This window comes from Rutidosis leptorrhynchoides, chromosome 4 (assembly GCF_046630445.1).
Source record: "Rutidosis leptorrhynchoides isolate AG116_Rl617_1_P2 chromosome 4, CSIRO_AGI_Rlap_v1, whole genome shotgun sequence".
NCBI lineage: Eukaryota > Viridiplantae > Streptophyta > Magnoliopsida > Asterales > Asteraceae > Rutidosis > Rutidosis leptorrhynchoides.
In genome coordinates, this window is record NC_092336.1 from 322,739,839 (window position 1) to 322,762,465 (window position 22,627).

At 35.1% G+C, this 22,627-nt stretch overlaps 1 protein-coding gene across 1 annotated transcript; it reads left to right on the forward strand.

Moving 5' to 3' along the window:
• The first annotated feature begins 227 nt into the window (after nucleotides 1–227).
• Nucleotides 228–1,217, forward strand: LOC139841703 (uncharacterized). Its single transcript, XM_071831907.1, has one exon. It carries the CDS (start codon nucleotides 228–230, stop codon nucleotides 1,215–1,217), a length of 990 nt encoding a protein of 329 aa, XP_071688008.1.
• Nucleotides 1,218–22,627: the final 21,410 nt, after the last annotated feature.

The window sequence follows — 22,627 nt, forward strand, 5'->3', positions numbered from 1 at the left end:
ACCGTTAATCATACTACCAATTTATTCTTTTAGTCGGCAAGCACAAAACAGATACACCCCACCCACTTAAACATTGAAGAAATTAATTAAACTTGTTTTGGCTGGTACCTTACAGTCGCTATACGAAAAATTGTACCAACAAATGGCGCCACCCGTTCTAAAGAATCACTCAACTTTCAAGAAGCACCAAAAGGCGTAATTGTCAGATAGCACCCATTGAAGCAAACATGATACATTCATGGCAAGCCGGACAGCGGAGAAAAGCAGAAACATTAGAGGACTGGAAACAAGAAATGATTGCTTTTCCTTCCATGTTTAACACCAATCCATCTGACGCTCCTGTAGTGATTGAAGCTCGAATAGAAAATTGTGTTGTTGGAGGAATATATACTGATACCGGAGCAGGAGCAGATATCATGTATGAACATTGTTTTATACAACTACCGGACAGAGTTAAGGAAAAGCTAAAGGACACATTTGTTCCCTTAGAAAGTTTTGCTAATGATCCGTCATGGTCAGAAGGAAGCATAGTTTTAGAAGTAGTATTGGGAAAAACGCCATTTAAAAGAACTGCTCATATCGAATTTTTGGTTGTGAAAGCAAATTCACAGTATAATGTCATTTTAGGACGATCAGCCATGATGACATTCGGAGCTGTGATGTCAACGGTACATGGAATGATGAAATTTCCCACACCGGCTGGCATCGCCATGCTATACGCTGAACGGAGAAGACCAATAGAATGTGTACAAATAAACAGAACAGCTGTTAACCCAATCATTCATGAAGATGGGTCAATATCACCAAATCCAGAGTTTCCAGATCAGAAAATCATAATTGGAAACACAATAGCAAAAGAAACAAAAGAAAAGCTTTACAAAATCTTAGCCACAAATTTGGATGTTTTTGCATGGCAAGATTCTGATATGACTGGTGTACCACGTCATGTAGCTGAACATAAGCTTGGTGTAAATCCTAATATCCCACCAGTGTGTCAAAAGAAAAGAGGCATGGCTCCAGATAGAACAAAATTTCTCAGAGAAGAAGTTAAAAAATTGGTGGATGCTGGAATATTGAGGAAAGTAAAATACCATACATGGGTAGCAAACCTGGTTATGGTAAGAAAGCCAAATAATTCATGGAGGATGTGTGTAGACTTCACAGATTTAAATAATGCATGTCAAAAAGAAAATTATCCTTTACCAGAAATCGACTGAAAAGTGGAGTCTGTAAGTGGGTATCAGTTTAAATCCTTTTTGGATGCATTCAAGGGATATCATCAAATTGCAATGGCAATACGTGATCAAGATAAAACAGCATTCCACGCACCAGATGGAATTTTTTGCTATATCATGATGCCTTTCGGATTGAAGAATGTAGGGGCAACTTACCAGCACGTAATTGATAAAGCATTTAAAGATCAAATAGTTAAAAATGTAGAAGCCTATGCTGATGACATTGTTATCAAGAGCCATACAGAAGACAGTATGCTCAGAGATACTCTTGAAACGTTTGAATCATTACGAAAGGTCAATATGAAATTGAATCCTAAGAAGTGCACTTTTGGTGTAGAAGAAGGCAAATTCTTAGGTTATATTGTTACAGAGAGGGGAATCAAGGCTAATCCAAAAAAGATTCCAGCAATTGAAAATATGGTATCTCCTTAAACACAGAAAGAAGTTCAAAGCCTGAATGGAAGATTGGCAGCTTTAACAAGGTTTCTATCAAGACCAGCAGATCGATCACTACCATTTATGAAGGTTTTAAAGAGCTGTTTGAACATAAAAAAGATTTTAAATGGACAGTGTAGTGACCCGAAATTTTCCATGTTTATATATATTAAATGAAATTGATATTTATATGATTAAGTATTTCCAACATGTTAAGCAATCAAACTTGTTAAGACTTGATTAATTGAAATAGGTTTCATGTAGACATTTGACCACCCAAGTTGACCGGTGATTCACGAACGTTAAAACTTGTAAAAACTATATGATGACATATATATGATTATATATATAGTTAACATGATATTATGATAAGTAAGTATCTCATTAGGTATTTTAACAGTGAGTTATATACATAAAATTGAGTTTATTGAATTAAGAAACTCGAAACGATATATATAACGATTATTGTTATAACAATGTCTTACTAAATACATATGAATCATATTAAGATATTAATACACTTTGATTAATCATGATAAATGATAAGTAAACATGTCATTAAGTGTATTAACAATGAACTACATATGTAAAAACAAGACTACTAACTTAATGATTTCAAAACGAGACATATATGTAACCATTATCGTTGTAACGACATTTAAATGTATATATATCATATTAAGATATATTAATATATCATAATATCATGATAATATAATAATTTAACATCTCATTAGATATAATAAACATTGGGTTAACAACATTTAACAAGATCGTTAACTTAAAGGTTTCAAATCAACATTTACATGTAACGACTAACGATGACTTAACGACTCAGTTAAAATGTATATACATGTACTATTTTAATATGTATTCATACACTTTTGAAAGACTTCAAGACACTTATCAAAATACTTCTACTTAACAAAAATGCGTACAATTGCATCCTCGTTCAGTTTCATCAACAATTCTACTCGTATGCACCCGTATTCGTACTCGTACAATACACAGCTTTTAGATGTATGTACTATTGGTATATTGTAATGACCCGCACTTTTTCGATCATTCTATACTTATAAGATTAATATTTACATAAATTAAACCTTACCAACATGACAAGCAATCCAAATTGTTGAGACTTATGTCTTCGAAAAGAGTTTTACACAACGTTTGACCGTCTAGTTTGACCGATGATATCACGAACTATACAATATATGATAATTATACGTTTGTGTATATATATATGTATATATACATATTTAACATGATCTAAGAATGTTTTAATACCTCATTTTGTATTAATAACAATAAGTTACAAGTATATTTTGAAACTACTAACTTAAGTTTTTAAAACGATAACCATACGTAACGTTATTTGACATAAATACTTATGACCTATAATGTTTATACATATATCGTATAAGTAATGTATTTAATCACTTTTTAAGGACTTAAATACATAAAAAATATAAGTGTATTCACAAAAGATAGCTATATTTGAATTCTCATTCCATTTTCACAAAATTTCTATACGTATATCTAGAGTACATGTACTCGTATCATACCTAACCTCTATACGTATTTACTATTGGTATATACACATCAAATCACCACCAACCAGCCCTTGTTCAATGCCTTATGTATAAGGTAACTACTTTTGTTATCTAGTATGACAATTTCACATGATTAAAAGATTTTTTCACAAAATTACAAACTTATACACCTTTTACACCACCATTTATACTCCATTCCATTTTCATTTTACTACACATTTCCTTTAACAAAAACACACTCTTAAGAAACTCCATAACCATTCAGCTAGAATTCATGAAGATCTAGCCATAAAAACATCACTTAAACACCATAAGAAAAACCTTACAAAAACACTTCAAGAATTCTTCCAAGAACACAAACTTACTTCCAATCTTTCATCCAATTCCATCACCCTTTTAGTTCTAGGTTCTTACTCCTCTTTTACAGCAACCTTGTCCAAGGAACTTGAGGTAGTAACTATGTTCATAACCTTATTCAATTCATATATATATAGCTATCTTATTTTGTGGTATAAAATTTTAACAACAAGAACATAGTTTGAATGTTTTCAAACTTGTTTGCAAACTAAATAGATCCTTCTAACTTAACTTTTAAAATACTTCAAGACCTGTAATATATCTTAAATATATGCTAATTTAACAAGGTTTAACTTGGTTTTTCAAAGAACACCTTAAAAACTGTTTTTACGACGTCGGAGTGTAACCGGGGGCTGTTTTGGGTTGGATAATTAAAAACTATTTTGAACTTTGAATTGGAGGCTTATTTTCTGGAAAATTGATATTTACTATGAATATGTTAACACATAAAAATTTCATGATTTAACTCAAAGTATAAGTATTTTTAGAAAAATAATCATTTAAGGTTGTTTACATGATGGAAAATGATCAACTTCATAAGTTTCACTAAAGTTTGACCTATGACCTTTGATTTCGAATACAAACTAAGGTATTTACAGTTCATAGTCTTAAAGAGGGACTCGATCCAAGGAAGTGGCAAGTTGAATCAATGAAAACGGAGTTGTAACGAAGAAACTATGACCAAAACGAGATCGGATATCTAAGACTAGTTTAGCTACGAAAATAATTGGAGAAAATTAAATAAATCACATCTTTTTAAAATAACATGATATTTTATATATATGTACTCATAATTTAATTTTATATGGTTCAGGATCACCCGTAAACAATACGAGAAGATTAATCATAAGATCCCATGATTGTACGCAACACGTCATTTGACAACACCGGTACTTTATGTACGCAACACGTCATTTGACAACACCGGTACCGTGGGTCAATATTAATCTCGACCAATACATATACGATGGGGGTTTTTATTTATTTCATTGGGGGTTTATTAAACACCTAAAAATGAACCATTAAAATTGAATTACTAACATCGGACTGCTAACTACGGACTAAGGAATTATTAAAAGTATTAAAAGTATTATAAGTATATATATGTGACGTTTGTTTAAAAAGAAAAGGTATTGATATATTATATATGGATAGGTTCGTGATATCAATCGGAGACCAAGTCAAAATTACATATCTTCAAGACGAAAGTGAGTATATAGTCCCACTTTTAAACTCTAAGTATTTCGGGATGAGAATACATGTATTTTATGTTTTACGTTATGGACACAAGTAACTGAAAAATATATTCTACGTTGAGTTGTACCACTGGCATACTTCCCTGTAGCTTGGTAACTCTTATTTACAGCGGTATTGTAAACGCGAATCCTGTTGATAGATCTATCGGGCCTGACAACCCCAACCGGACTGGACGACCAGTATTCAACGGTTGCACAGTACTTCGTTTTGTGACTACACTTGGTACGGTGTAGTAAGATTTCATAATAAAGGGAATATGCGACGTGATTAAATGTTAAGTATGGTTACCAAGTGCTCAACCACTTAGAATATTTTTATTAAAACGTTTATATATGAAATCTTGTGGTCTATATATATATATTGCTGCCGGCATTAAACCTATATCTCACCAACTTTATGTTGACGTTTTAAGCATGTCTATTCTCAGGTGATAATTAGAAGATTCCGCTGCAACATGTTGAATTTAAGCAGGATCTTGCGTACTCATATTTGTGTCAAAAACAAAACTGCATATCCGAGGATTTGTATTGTAAAATATGCTAGAAATCGTGTTGTTATCATCATATGTAAAGTTTGTAAGTCTAAGATTATCGCTAAACGATAATCATCTTTTTATTGTCTAAAGCTTGTATCAAAAATAAGAATTATGGTTTGTAATGTAAAATATATGCAGTTGTTCTTTTAAAAATGTCGCATATAGAGGTCAATACCTCGCTATGAAATCATAGGTTATCTAACACGTTCTTATGGTTAAGGACGGGTTATGACATGTGGTATCAGAGCGGTGGTCTTAGCGAACCAGGTTTGCATTAGTGTGTCTAACTAATAAGTCGTTAGGATACATTAGTAAGTCTGGACTTTGACCGGGTCTGATTTAAAAACCATTGCTTATCATTGTTGGTTAAAATTTATATGTAAATATTATGTAGTACTAATGGGTTAGTTGTTGTGTGATAGATGTCGGACTCAAAACTTGTCATCACGTTCAGCGACTCCGAACCAGAATCTTCAGATGGTGTTCCAGTCATTAACCTATCCGATGACGAAAATAATATCTTTGGGGAAGACTAACAAATTCCGGATGAACCGACTATATAGAACCCGGAAAGTGAACCCGAGGAGGAAAGTGAACCTTAGGAGGAAAGTGAACCCGAGGAGGAAAGTGAACCAGAGGAAGAAATACAGGAAATTACAAAAGACGAGTTCGAACTAGGAAAGAAACGAAAGGCTAATGAATTAGAAAATTCAAATCCCGAGTTTAGTAAGGATGATGTGGCACCAACTCCACTAGACACTACCACCCCTATTCCCGCTATTCCTATTCGTTCTATCCCGGCATCCAGTTCTTCAGTCCCACAGCCAAAATATAGGCAGACAGCCAGGATAAGCGTTAAGCGATTCTTTGAACCTAAACGTCCTAGAAAATAGACCAAACGATGCGCTGCCGTATTAAACCATGGGATCATATAATGTTTTGTATAATATTATTAGTGTGGTTTGCTTAATGTTCGATGTAAGATAAGCATATGTAAAATAGTGAAGTGTGAAATGCAATAATTTTCCATGGTTAAGTATTATTTAGATGGTAGTAATTGATTCTGTACTAAGCTATTAAGTATGGACATTAACGGGTAGGTACTACCCTAGATATAATTATAAAACGCTAATAAGAAGAAAAGGCTTTTATAATAATACCTGGTTCATATTATTAATAAGCTATAATGTACTGTAAATATACACTACATCTATAATATTCCATGTGAATAATTATTTTCTTTTCATTCTTATAGAAGAATATGGCGCGATTGAACCGAATGACGGAACAAGAAATCCAGGAACTCATCAATCAGCGAGTGAACGACAGAATGTTATGGGTCGAGACTGCAAGAGCTGCTGCAGTTAACCCAAATCCTCGTGTGGGGTGCACTTACAAAACTTTTCAAGCTTGCAAACCCTCATCATTCAGTGGAACAGAAGGACCGATCGGTTTAACCCGGTGGATAGAAAAGATGGAGACTGTGTTTAAAATAAGTGGTTGTGTTGAAAAGGACATGACCAAGTATGCATCGTGCACTTTACAAGATAGTGCACTCACGTGGTGGAAAAATTATGTGAAGGCTGTAGGAGGAAATGTAGCTTATGATACTCCATGGGAAGAATTCAAAACAATGTTAATCAACGAATATTGTCCAAGGAACGAGGTTAGGAAGTTGGAAGATGAATTACGAAGCCTGAAGGTTGTTGGTACTGAAATCACCAACTACAATCAGTGATTCATGGAATTAGTTTTGCTATGTCCTGAATTGATTCCAACCGAAGAACGGAAGATTGAAATGTACAAAGATGGTTTGCCCAAAAAGGTCAAGGCAAATGTTACAGCATCGAAACCTAAGACAATTCATGAAGCTATAACCATGGCAAACGAGCTAATGGATCAGGTCATCATGGATAAGAAAGTATCCAATACTGATGTGAAGGTATCAGGTAACAAAAGAAAGTGGAATGGAAATTATGATCGAGGTAACCAACAACAATCTTTTAAGAAACAAGAAATCACGCAAGGTGCGGGTAGTGGTTTAAGCTTTGGTTACAAAGGACAAAATCCTTTATGTAACCGATGCCACAAACATCACTCTGGCTACTGTAATGTGGTATGCAACAAATGTAATCGAAAGGGTCATCTTGCTGAAGATTGTAGGGCTCTCGTTACAAATACAAATGGTACCAAGACTCCTGCCACCAATGCAAATAGAACTGCTTTGGCAACCGTTACTTGTTTTGGGTGTGGAAAACAAGGTCACTATAAGAGCCAGTGTCCGAATCCAGAGAAGAATAATGGAGCTGCACGTGGAAGAGCATTTGTTATTAATGCTAGAGAGGCGTGTGAAGACCCGGAGCTTGTTACGGGTACGTTTACCATTAATAACTTATCCGCATCTATTATATTTGATACTGGTGCTGATAGAAGTTACGTGTGTAGAGACTTTCACGCTAAATTGAATTGTTCATCATTACCTCTAGATGCTAAGTACATGATTGAGTTAGCTAATGGTAAACTAATTAAAGCCGATAAAATTTGCCGTGATTGTAAAATAAATTTAGCCGGAGAAACATTTAAGATTGATTAGATACCTGTAGAATTAGGAAGTTTTGATGTAATAGTCGGCATGGACTGGATGTCCAAAATAGGAGCTGAAGTTGTGTGCGCCAAGATGGCAATTCGCATTCCTCGTAAGGATAAAACGCTAGTAATGATTTATGGAGAGAAGGGTAACTCAAAGCTAAAACTCATTAGTTATTTGAAAGCTCAAAAGTGCTTGAAGAAAGGGTGCTATGCTATCTTAGCACATGTTAATAAAGTCGAAAAGAAAGAAAAAGAGAAGTGCATCAATGACGTGCCTGTGGCAAGAGATTTTCCTGAAGTATTTCCGGAAGAGTTGCCGGGATTACCTCCATTTAGATCTGTAGAATTTCAAATAGATCTTGTACCAGGAGCTGCACCGGTTGCCCGTGCTCCATATAGACTTGCACCGTCCGAGTTAAAAGAACTTCAGAGTCAGTTAAAAGAATTACTGGATCGTGGATTCATACGACCAAGTACTTCACCGTGGGGAGCTCCGATTTTATTTGTTAAAAAGAAAGATGGATCTTTTAGGATGTGTATAGATTATCGTGAATTAAATAAGTTAACTATCAAAAATCGGTATCCACTACCGAGAATTGACGACTTATTTGATCAACTCCAAGGATCATGTGTGTACTCAAAAATTGACCTAAGGTCGGGCTATCATCAATTACGTGTCAAAGAAGAGGACATTCCGAAAACTGCTTTTCGGACACGTTATGGTCATTATGAATTTTTGGTCATGCCGTTTGGATTGACGAATGCGCCAGCTGTATTCATGGACCTCATGAATCGAGTTTGTAGTCCATATTTAGATAAGTTTGTTATTGTTTTCATTGATGATATTCTTATCTATTCTAAGAGTGAGCAAGAGCATGAGCAGCATTTAAGGTTGATATTAGAGTTGTTAAGAAAAGAACAGCTATATGCTAAATTTTCTAAATGTGCTTTCTGGTTGAAAGAAGTGCAATTTCTTGGCCACGTTGTTAGTAGCAAAGGAATTCAGGTTGATCCAGCAAAAATTGAAGCCATTGAAAAATGGGAGACTCCTAAAACACCAACGCAGATACGCCAATTTTTGGGTTTAGCCGGTTATTATAGAAGGTTTATTCAAGATTTTTCCCGAATAGCTAAGCCGTTGACAGCATTAACGCAAAAAGGGAAGAAATACGAATGGACCTCGGAACAGGAGAACGCATTTCAATTACTGAAGAAGAAGTTAACTACGGCGCCTATTTTATCGTTACCAGAAGGGAATGACGATTTTGAAATATATTGTGACGCTTCGCGACAAGGTTTTGGTTGCGTTCTTATGCAACGGAAGAAAGTTATTGCATACGCATCCCGACAATTGAAGATTCACGAGCGGAATTATACGACGCATGATCTAGAACTGGGAGCAGTCGTGTTTGCATTGAAGATATGGAGACACTACTTTTATGGGGTTAAATGCACTGTGTTTACTGATCATAAAAGCCTTCAACATATTTTTGATCAGAAACAGCTGAACATGAGGCAACGTAGGTGGGTCGAGTTAATAAACGACTATGATTGTGAAATTCGTTATCATCCCGGGAAAGCGAATGTGGTGGCTGACGCATTAAGCAGAAAGGAACGAGAACCAATTCGAGTACGAGCGATGAACATAAAAATTCGCATGAATCTCAACTCACAAATCAAAGAAGTTCAACGAGAAGCACTTACTAAAGAAAACATAAGAAATGAAATAATGAAGAAGTATGAGAAGCAACTCGTTATACGGGAAGATGGAATTCGATATTTTGCAAATCGTATTTGGGTACCAAAGTTGGGTGGATTAAGGAAGTTAATATTGAATGAGGCACATAAGACAAGATACTCGATACATCATGGAGTTGGAAAGATGTATCAAGATCTTAAGACGCATTATTGGTGGCCTAATTTGAAGACAGACGTTGCAACATATGTTGGGGAATGTTTAACTTGTTCCAAAGTCAAAGCAGAACACCAGAAGCCGTCAGGATTACTTCAACAACCAGAAATCCCAGAATGGAAATGGGACGGTATTACCATGGATTTCATAACGAAGTTACCAAAGACTGCCTGGGGATACGACACCATTTGGGTAATTGTTGATCGTCTTACCAAATCTGCACATTTCTTGCCTATAAAGGAAACGGATAGAATGGAGAAATTATTACGATTATATATAAAGGAAATAGTTTCAAGGCATGGAATACCTATTTCCATTATATCTGATCGTGATAGTAGATTTACCTCAAAGTTCTGGCAATCACTACAGGAGGCACTAGGAACTCGTTTGGATATGAGCACCGCATATCATCCGCAAACTGACGGGCAGAGTGAAAGAACAATTCAGACTCTTGAAGACATGCTCAGGGCATGTGTGATCGATTTTGGAAACGGATGGGATAAGTATTTACCGTTAGCAGAATTCTCGTATAATAATAGTTATCATGCGAGCATTAAAGCTGCGCCATTTGAAGCACTGTATGGGAGGAAGTGTAGATCTCCTATCTGTTGGAATGAAGTAGGAGATCGACAATTAACTGGTCCCGAGATCATACATGAAACTACTGAAAAGATAGTACAAATCAAGGAGAGATTGAAAACAGCCCGTAGTTGCCAAAAGAGCTACGCCGATGTCCGAAGGAAACCATTAGAGTTTCAGATCGGTGACATGGTTATGTTAAAGGTGTCACCTTGGAAAGGTGTAATACGTTTTGAAAAAAGGGGTAAACTAAACCCAAGGTATGTAGGCCCGTTCAAGATCATCGAACGCATTGGACCGGTAGCTTATCGACTCGAGTTACCGCAACAACTCGCTGGAGTACATAATACCTTTCACGTCTCGAACCTTAAGAAGTGTCTTGCAAAGGAAGACCTCACCATTCCTCTTGAAGAAATCCATGTCGACGAGAAACTACAATTCATCGAAGAACCAATCGAAATCATGGATCGTGAAGTTAAACGGCTCAAGCAGAGCAACATACCGATCGTTAAGGTTCGTTGGAATGCTCGAAGAGGTCCTGAGTTTACTTGGGAACGAGAGGATCAAATGAAACAAAAGTATCCACACTTGTTTCCCGATGACGCAAAATAGGTACAATTTTAAAATTTCGGGACGAAATTTATTTAACGGGTAGGTACTGTAATGACCCGCACTTTTTCGATCATTCTATACTTATAAGATTAATATTTACATAAATTAAACCTTACCAACATGACAAGCAATCCAAATTGTTGAGACTTATGTCTTCGAAAAGAGTTTTACACAACGTTTGACCGTCTAGTTTGACCGATGATATCACGAACTATACAATATATGATAATTATACGTTTGTGTATATATATGTATATATACATATTTAACATGATCTAAGAATGTTTTAATACCTCATTTTGTATTAATAACAATAAGTTACAAGTATATTTTGAAACTACTAACTTAAGTTTTTAAAACGATAACCATACGTAACGTTATTTGACATAAATACTTATGACCTATAATGTTTATACATATATCGTATAAGTAATGTATTTAATCACTTTTTAAGGACTTAAATACATAAAACAATATAAGTGTATTCACAAAAGATAGCTATATTTGAATTCTCATTCCATTTTTCACAAAATTTCTATACGTATATCTAGAGTACATGTACTCGTATCATACCTAACCTCTATACGTATTTACTATTGGTATATACACATCAAATCACCACCAACCAGCCCTTGTTCAATGCCTTATGTATAAGGTAACTACTTTTGTTATCTAGTATGACAATTTCACATGATTAAAAGATTTTTTCACAAAATTACAAACTTATACACCTTTTACACCACCATTTATACTCCATTCCATTTTCATTTTACTACACATTTCCTTTAACAAAAACACACTCTTAAGAAACTCCATAACCATTCAGCTAGAATCCATGAAGATCTAGCCATAAAAACATCACTTAAACACCATAAGAAAAACCTTACAAAAACACTTCAAGAATTCTTCCAAGAACACAAACTTACTTCCAATCTTTCATCCAATTCCATCACCCTTTTGGTTCTAGGTTCTTACTCCTCTTTTACAGCAACCTTGTCCAAGGAACTTGAGGTAGTAACTATGTTCATAACCTCATTCGATTCATATATATATAGCTATCTTATTTTGTGGTATAAAATTTTAACAACAAGAACATAGTTTGAATGTTTTCAAACTTGTTTGCAAACTAAATAGATCCTTCTAACTTAACTTTTAAAATACTTCAAGACCTGTAATATATCTTAAATATATGCTAATTTAATAAGGTTTAACTTGGTTTTTCAAAGAATACCTTAAAAACTGTTTTTACGACGTCGGAGTGTAACCGAGAGCTGTTTTGGGTTGGATAATTAAAAACTATTTTGAACTTTGAATTGGAGGCTTATTTTCTGGAAAATTGATATTTACTATGAATATGTTAACACATAAAAATTTCATGATTTAACTCAAAGTATAAGTATTTTTAGAAAAATAATCATTTAAGGTTGTTTACATGATGGAAAATGATCAACTTCATAAGTTTCACTAAAGTTTGACCTATGACCTGTGATTTCGAATACAAACTAAGGTATTTACAGTTCATAGTCTTAAAGAGGGACTCGATCCAAGGAAGTGGCAAGTTGAATCAACGAAAACGGAGTTGTAACGAAGAAACTATGACCAAAACGAGATCGGATATCTAAGACTAGTTTAGCTACGAAAATAATTGGAGAAAATTAAATAAATCACATCTTTTTAAAATAACATGATATTTTATATATATGTACTCATAATTTAATTTTATATGGTTCAGGATCACCCGTAAACAATACGAGAAGATTAATCATAAGATCCCATGATTGTACGCAACACGTCATTTGACAACACTGGTACTTTATGTACGCAACACGTCATTTGACAACACCGGTACCGTGGGTCAAGATTAATCTCGACCAATACATATACGATGGGGGTTTTTATTTATTTCATTGGGGGTTTATTAAACACCTAAAAATGAACCATTAAAATTGAATTACTAACATCGGACTGCTAACTACGGACTAAGGAATTATTAAAAGTATTAAAAGTATTATAAGTATATATATGTGACGTTTGTTTAAAAAGAAAAGGTATTGATATATTATATATGGATAGGTTCGTGATATCAATCGGAGACCAAGTCAAAATTACATATCTTCAAGACGAAAGTGAGTATATAGTCCCACTTTTAAACTCTAAGTATTTCGGGATGAGAATACATGTATTTTATGTTTTACGTTATGGACACAAGTAACTGAAAAATATATTCTACGTTGAGTTGTACCACTGGCATACTTCCCTGTAGCTTGGTAACTCTTATTTACAGCGGTATTGTAAACGCGAATCCTGTTGATAGATCTATCGGGCCTGACAACCCCAACCAGACTGGACGACCAGTATTCAACGGTTGCACAGTACTTCGTTTTGTGACTACACTTGGTACGGTGTAGTAAGATTTCATAATAAAGGGAATATGCGACGTGATTAAATGTTAAGTATCGTTACCAAGTGCTCAACCACTTAGAATATTTTTATTAAAACGTTTATATATGAAATCTTGTGGTCTATATATATATATATTGCAGCCGGCATTAAACCTATATCTCACCAACTTTATGTTGACGTTTTAAGCATGTCTATTCTCAGGTGATAATTAGAAGCTTCCGCTGCAACATGTTGAATTTAAGCAGGATCTTGCGTACTCATATTTGTGTCAAAAACAAAACTGCATATCCGAGGATTTGTATTGTAAAATATGCTAGAAATCGTGTTGTTATCATCATATGTAAAGTTTGTAAGTCTAAGATTATCGCTAAACGATAATCATCTTTTTATTGTCTAAAGCTTGTATCAAAAATAAGAATTATGGTTTGTAATGTAAAATATATGCAGTTGTTCTTTTAAAAATGTCGCATATAGAGGTCAATACCTCGCTATGAAATCATACGTTATCTAACACGTTCTTATGGTTAAGGACGGGTTATGACATATATACACTCCAATGATCAGCTCTTAGCAGCCCATGTGAGTCACCTAACACATGTGGGAACCATCATTTGGCAACTAGCATGAAATATCTCATAAAATTACAAAAATATGAGTAATCATTCATGACTTATTTACATGTAAACAAAATTACACATCCTTTATATCTAATCCATATACCAATGACCAAAAACACCTACAAACACTTTCAATCTTCAATTTTCTTCATCTAATTGATCTCTCTCAAGTTCTATCTTCAAGTTCTAAGTGTTCTTCATAAATTCTACAAGTTCTAGTTTCATAAAATCAAGAATACTTCCAAGTTTGCTAGCTTACTTCCAATCTTGTAGAGTGATCATCCAACCTCAAGAAATCTTTCTTATTTACAGTAAGATATCTTTCTAATACAAGATAATACTCATATTCAAACTTTGATTCAATTTCTATTACTATAACAATCTTATTTCGAGTAGAAATCTTACTTGAACTTGTTTTCGTGTCATGATTCTACTTCAAGAACTTTCAAGCCATCCAAGATCCTTTGAAGCTAGATCATTTCTTGTCACTTCTAGTAGGTTTACCTACTAAACTTGAGGTAGTAATGATGTTCATAACATCATTCGATTCATACATATAAAACTATCTTATTCGAAGATTTGAACATGTAATCACTAGAACATAGTTTAGTTAATTCTAAACTTGTTCGTAAACAAAAGTTAATCCTTCTAACTTGACTTTTAAAATCAACTTAACACATGTTATATATCTATATGATATGCTAACTTAATGATTTAAAACCTGAAAACACGAAAAACACCGTAAAACCGGATATACGCCGTCGTAGTAACACTGCGGACTGTTTTGGGTTAGTTAATTAAAAACTATGATAAACTTTGATTTAAAAGTTTTTCTTCTGGGAAAATGATTTTTCTTATGAACATGAAACTATATCCAAAAATTATGGTTAAACTCAAAGTGGAAGTATGTTTTCCAAAATGGTCATCTAGACGTCGTTCTTTCGACTGAAATGAATACCTTTACAAAAATGACTTGTAACTTATATTTATGACTATAAACCTATACTTTTTCTGTCTAGATTCATAAAATAGAGTTCAATATGAAACCATAGCAATTTGATTCACTCAAAACGGATTTAAAACGAATAGGTTATAGGTAAAACAAGATTGGATATTTTTGCTTGTTGTAGCTACGTGAAAATTGGTAACAAATCTATATTAATCATATCCTAGCTAACTTATAATGTATTATACATGTATTCTAATATATAATGTAATCTTGGGATACCATAGACACATATGCAAATGTTTTGACATATCATATCGACCCATGTATATATATTATTTGGAACAACCATAGACACTCTATATGCAGTAATGTTTTAGTTAGCTATACAGGGTTGAGGTTGATTCCAAAAATATATATGCTTTGAGTTTTGATCTAGCCTGAGACGTGTATACACTGGGTCGTGGATTGATTCAAGATAATATATATTGATTTATTTTTGTACATCTAACTGTGGACAACTAGTTGTAGGTTACTAACGAGGACAGCTGACTTAATAAACTTAAAACATCAAAATGTATTAAAAGTGTTGTAAATATATTTTGAACATACTTTGATATATATGTACATATTTGTTATAGGTTCGTGAATCGACTAGTGGCCAAGTCTTACTTCCCGACGAAGTAAAAATCTGTGAAAGTGAGTTATAGTCTCACTTTTAAAATCTAATATTTTGGGATGAGAATACATACAGTTTTATAAATGTTTTACGAAATAGACACAAGTAAATGAAACTACATTATATGGGTGAATGATCGAAGCCGAATATGCCCCTTTTTCTTGGTAACCTAAGAATTAGTAAACCGATCTACTAATTTACGCGAATCCTAAAGATAGATCTATTGGGCCTAACAAAACCCATCCAAAGTACCGGATGCTTTAGTACTTCGAATTCGTTTTTATCATGTCCGAAGGATTTCCCGAAATGATAGGGGATATTCTTATATGCATCTTGTTAATGTTGGTTACCAGGTGTTCACCATATAAATGAATTTTATCTTTATGTATGGGATGTATATTGAAATATGAAATCTTGTGGTCTATTATTATGATTTGATAATATATAGGTTAAACCTATAACTCACCAACATTTTTTGTTGACGTTTTAAGCATGTTTATTCTCAGGTGATTATTAAGAGCTTCCGCTATTGCATACTAAAATAAGGACAAGATTTGGAGTCAATGCTTGTATGATATTATGTAAAAACGGCATTCAAGAAACTTATTTTTGATGTAATATATTCTTATTATAAACCATTATGTAATGGTCGTGTGTAAACGGTATATTTTAGATTATCATTACCTGATAATCTACGTAATGCTTTTTAAACCTTTATCGATAAAATAAAGGTTATGGTTGTTTTAAAAATGAATACAGTCTTTGAAAAACGTCTCATATAGAGGTCAAAACCTCGCGACGAAATCAATTAATATAGAACGTTTATAATCCATATGAACGGGACATTTCAGTTGGTATCCGAGCGTTGGTCTTAGAGAACCAGAAAATTGCATTAGTGTGTCTTACCGAGTTTGTTAGGATGCATTAGTGAGTCTGGACTTCGACCGTGTTTTTCTTCAAAAACGATTGCTTAACATTTTTGTTGTTGTTGGAAACTATATATTATTAACATGTAAATATTATGTGATATATTAATCTCTTAACGTGTTTAATATTGTGTGATAGATGTCTACATCTAGTACAAATCCCATTGATTCACCTAATAATAATGAAGAGTCAAATATATATTGGGAAGATTCACAAATTCCCGAAGAGGAACCGGAAGAGGAGGAACCGGAAGAGGAGGAACCGGAAGAGGAGGAACCAGAAGAGGAGGAATCGGAAGAGGAGGAGGTTTCGGAGGAAGAAATATTGATACCTATAGTAAATCGATTAAATAAAAGAAAATCCTCAACCAACGGACCAAAGTTAATAATGGTCAATGGTGTTTCCACCGAGGAAGCAAAATATTGGGAAGATTACCAATTTTCCGATGAATCGGATCTCTATGAAGATTCCGATGATGTTATAGAAATTACCTCGACCCAATTTAATAAAGCGAAAGAAAATAATAAGGGAAAAGGTATAAAAATAGAGAAACCCGATTCCAACCCCGATGAACTTTATATGTATCGGCAACATCCGTATTTCCTAAAATGTAACAATGACCCGGGAACCTCTAAACCACTGGGTTTTTCTAAAACATTATAGAAAACGACGGCTCGTATTAGAGGAACATCTTATATTCCTAGAAAATTAGGAAAACGAACCAAGTACGAAGAAGAAGAAACCAGTGATTCATATTAGAGGGTTGTAATCATGTTGTGTATTATATATGTATTGTAGTGTGCTTATACTTTTATGTTCTATGTAAAAATTGCTTGTATTGTTTGTTAATTATCTTTTACGAATCTAATCCTTCTCTATTTTACAGTATAAAAACAAAATGGACGTTAAGGGTAGACAATCGAATATTTTAGAAGACCTACCAGAGGATATGATTGAGGAAATCTTGTCTAGAGTCGGTCAGAATTCATCAGCACATTTAGTTATGGCGAAATTAACTTGTCAAACATTTGAAAGACTTTCCAGAAATGCCTTAGTTTATAAAAGGCTTTCCTTTGATAGGTGGGGTATATCACATTGGATAGACCGTAAGTTATGTCGTGTTTTCTTTAGAGCATTAAATGCGGGGAACCCAAATGTAATTTTACGCTACGGGTTAAGAACCTATTTTGACTCAACATATCCCAACATAGGATTTTGTGAATTAGAAAGAGCTTCTAACATGCAACATAAAGAAGCATGTTATGCTTATGGGTTAGTGATGTTCGCTTCTTACCAAAGTGAGAAAAAGAACATCGAATTGCAACTTTTAAATACAACCTTCCCACAAGTGACGGATTCAGTAGTTGGGGTGAGAAACAAGGTTTTTAGATTATTACGGGGCTGTTGGACATTACGAAACCCTCGTCCTTTTGACGACGTTACAACATGCTGCCTAGCCAATGGTCATAACAATTATTTTCCACAAGACCAAGGATGGGAAGTCGTCTTAGTAAAACCAGAATGCATGACTTGTTTCTGGACTTATGAATTACGTGTCTTTATTTCCTTTGCTGAACAACTTTCGTATTAACTAGGTTTATCTTCAAAACTGTCATGTATCAAAGTGTACTATATTTCATGTTATATGTAATATAGCGAAGTTGTAAGTTTGAATAATATTTGTATGTGATATATTATTATAATCAGTTTTTCATATGGAATTGTAGTAGTTGAATTGTATATTAGCTACTAAGTATGAACTTAACGGGTAGGTAGTACCCGAATTTAAACTTATAAAATGCTAATATGAAGAAAAAGCTTTTATAAATGAGTTCATATTATGCTACGAAATACTATTGACTACTCTTAATATTCTGTATGATTAACTCGATTCAGTTGTCTATTTTGAAGGAAATGGCACCGACTACTCGACACACCATGAATATGAACGAAGAGGAATTTCGTACCTTTCTTGCTGCAAACATAGCCGCAGTACAGGCTGCGCTACATACCAACAATAATGCTGAATCTAGCAATGCAGCTAATGGCGCAAGAAATCGTGTAGGATGCACCTACAAAGAATTCAATGCCTGCAAACCTTTGGAATTTAATGGAACCGAAGGACCAATTAGATTGAAACGGTGGACCGAGAAAGTCGAATCGGTGTTTTCCATAAGTAAGTGTACTGAAGAGGACAAAGTTAAGTACGCTACGCATACCTTCACAGGTACTGCGTTAACGTGGTGGAACACCTATCTTGAATAGGTAGGACAAAATGCCGTTTACGCACTACCGTGGTCGGCATTCAAGCAATTGATGAACGAGCAGTACCGTCCTAGAAACGAAGTCAATAAACTCAAGGCAGAACTTAGAGAGTTACGAACATAAGGGTTCGACGTTACCACATATGAACGACGATTCACAGAGTTGTGCCTATTGTGTCCGGGAGCATTCGAAGATGAAGAAGAGAAGATCGACGCGTTTGTAAAAGGGTTACCAGTAAGGATTCAAGAATATGTAAGTTCACACGAGCCCGCTTCTATACAGAAGGCAAGTCGAATGGCTCATAAACTCATAAATCAGATTGTGGGAATAATTAAAGAGCAGGCGGCCGAAGAAGCCAACACGAAACAACTCAAGAGGAAGTAGGAGGAAAATGGCGACAAGAGTCACCAGTACAACAACAATAACAATTACAACTACAATCGCAACAACTATCCCAACAATCGCAACAACAATCGCAACAATAACCGCAATCCTAACAATAACTACAACAAACATCCCAACAACAACAACAACTACAACAACCGTTTCAACAACAATAACAATCCCAACAACAACCTCAATAACAACAACGACAACAAAAACCAAAAACAGCCATGTCATAGGTGTGAAGAAAATCACCAGGGGTTTTGCATGACATGTTGCAACAGGTGTAAAAGAAATAGTCATAGCGCGACAAAGTGTGAGGTCTATGGACCAAAGTTTAACAGAACTAAGGGAGCAAATAATGCCGGAACAAGTAATGCCGAAACGAATAGTGTCGGAGCAAGTAATACCAATGCTGTTTGTTATAAATGTGGAAAACTGGGCCACATTATTAGAAATTGCCCGAATCAGGGGAATACTAATGGGCAGGGCCGTGGAAGACTTTTCAATATTAATGCGGCAGAAGCACAGGAAGATCCGGAGCTTGTTACGGGTACGTTTCTTATTGACGATAAATCTGCTTATCTTTTATTTGATTCGGGTGCGGATAGAAGCTATATGAGTAGAGAATTTTGTGCTAAATTAAGTTGCCCATTTACGTCTTTGGATAGTAAATTTTTACTCGTATTAGCAAATGGTAAATTAATTTCAGCAGATAATATATGTCGGAATCGAGAAATTAAACTGGTTAGCGAAACATTTAAGATTGACTTGATACCAGTAGAGTTAGGGAGTTTTGATGTAATAATCGGTATGGACTGGTTGAAAGAAGTGAAAGCAGAGATCGTTTGTTACAAAAATGCAATTCGCATTATACGAAAAAAAGGAAAACCCTTAATGGTGTACGGAGAAAAGAGCAACGCGAAGTTAAATCTTATTAGTAACCTAAAGGTACAAAAACTAATAAGAAAAGGTTGCTATGCTGTGCTAGCACACGTCGAGAAAGTCAATTCCCAAGAAAAGAACATCAATGATATTCCCGTCGCAAAAGAATTTCCCGATGTATTTCCGAAAGAATTACCGGGACTACCTCCACACCGATCCGTTGAATTTCAAGTAGACCTTGTACCGGGAGCTGTATCAATAGCTCTTGCTCTATACAGACTCGCACCTAGCGAAATGAAGGAACTTCAGAGCCAATTACAAGAACTTTTAGAGCGTGGTTTCATTCGACCAAGCACATCACCGTGGGGAGCTCCTGTTTTGTTTATCAAGAAGAAAGATGGTACATTCAGGTTGTGTATCGACTACCGAGAGTTGAACAAACTTACCATCAAGAACGCTACCCACTACCGAGAATCGTCGACTTATTTGATCAACTACAAGGCTCGTCTGTTTATTCGAAGATCGATTTACGTTCTGGATATCATCAAATGCGGGTGAAGGAGGATGATATTCCAAAGACTGCTTTTAGGACGCGTTACGGTCATTACGAGTTTATGGTTATGCCATTTGGATTGACTAACGCACCAGCTGTGTTCATGGACCTCATGAACCGAGTGTGTGGGCCATATTTTGACAAGTTTGTCATTGTTTTCATCGATGACATACTTATTTACTCAAAGAATTATCAAGAGCACGAAGAACACTTGAGAAAAGTGCTAGAGTTGTTAAGGAAAGAAAAACTGTACGCTAAGTTTTCAAAGTGTGCATTTTGGTTGGAAGAAGTTCAATTCCTCGGTCACATAGTGAACAAAGAAGGTATTCAGGTGGATCCAGCAAAGATTGAAACCGTTGAAAATTGGGAAACCCCGAAAACTCCGAAACACATACGCCAATTTTTAGGGCTAGCTGGTTATTACAGGAGATTCATCCAAGATTTTTCCAAAATAGCAAAACCCTTGACTGCATTAACGCATAAAGGGTGGAAATTTGAATGGAAGGATGAAGAAGAAAAAGTGTTTCAATTGTTGAAGAAAAAGTTAACTACGACACCTATATTGTCATTACCTAAAGGGAATGAGGATTTTGTGATATATTGTGACGCCTCAAAGCAAGGTCTCGGTTGTGTATTAATGCAACGAACGAAGGTAATTGCTTATGCGTCTAGACAATTGAAGATTCACGAGCAAAATTATACGACGCATGACTTGGAATTAGGCGCAGTTGTTTTTGCATTAAAGACTTGGAGGCACTACTTATATGGGGTCAAAAGTATTATATATACCGACCACAAAAGTTTTCAACACATATTTAATCAGAAACAATTGAACATGAGGCAGCGTAGGTGGATTGAATTGTTGAATGATTACGACTTTGAGATTTGTTACCACCCGGGGAAGGCAAATGTGGTAGCCAACGCCTTGAGCAGGAAGGACAGAGAACCCATTCGAGTAAAATCTATGAATATAATGATTCACAATAACCTTACTACTCAAATAAAGGAGGCGCAACAAGGAGTTTTAAAAGAGGGAAATTTAAAGGATGAAATACCCAAAGGATCGGAGAAGCATCTTAATATTCGGGAAGACGGAACCCGGTATAGGGCTGAAAGGATTTGGGTACCAAAATTTGGAGATATGAGAGAAATGGTACTTAGAGAAGCTCATAAAACCAGATACTCAATACATCCTGGAACGGGGAAGATGTACAAGGATCTCAAGAAATATTTTTGGTGGCCGGGTATGAAAGCCGATGTTGCTAAATACGTAAGAGAATGTTTGACGTGTTCTATGGTCAAAGCTGAGCATCAAAAACCATCAGGTCTACTTCAACAACCCGAAATCCCGGAATGGAAATGGGAAAACATTACCATAGATTTCATCACTAAATTGCCAAGGACTGCAAGTAGTTTTGATACTATTTGGGTAATAGTTGATCGTCTCACCAAATCAGCACACTTCCTGCCAATAAGAGAAGATGACAAAATGGAGAAGTTAGCACGACTGTATTTGAAGGAAGTCATCTCCAGACATGGAATACCAAACTCTATTATCTCTGATAGGGATGGAAGATTTATTTCACGATTCTGGCAGACATTACAGCAAGCATTAAGAACTCGTCTAGACATGAGTACTGCCTATAATCTACAAACTGATGGGTAGAGCGAAAGGACGATACAAACACTTGAAGACATGCTACGAGCATGTGTTATTGATTTCGAAAACAGTTGGGATCGACACCTTCCGTTAGCAGTATTTTCCTACAACAATAGCTACCATTCAAGCATTGAGATGGCACCATTTGAAGCACTTTATGGTAGAAAGTGCAGGTCTCCGATTTGTTGGAGTGAAGTGGGGGATAGACAGATTGCGGGTCCGGAAATAATAAAAGAAACTACCG

Bases quoted from the DNA above. Each gene is read 5' to 3' on its own strand.
- LOC139841703 (XM_071831907.1), top strand. From the start codon at position 228: ATGATACATTCATGGCAAGCCGGACAGCGGAGAAAAGCAGAAACATTA.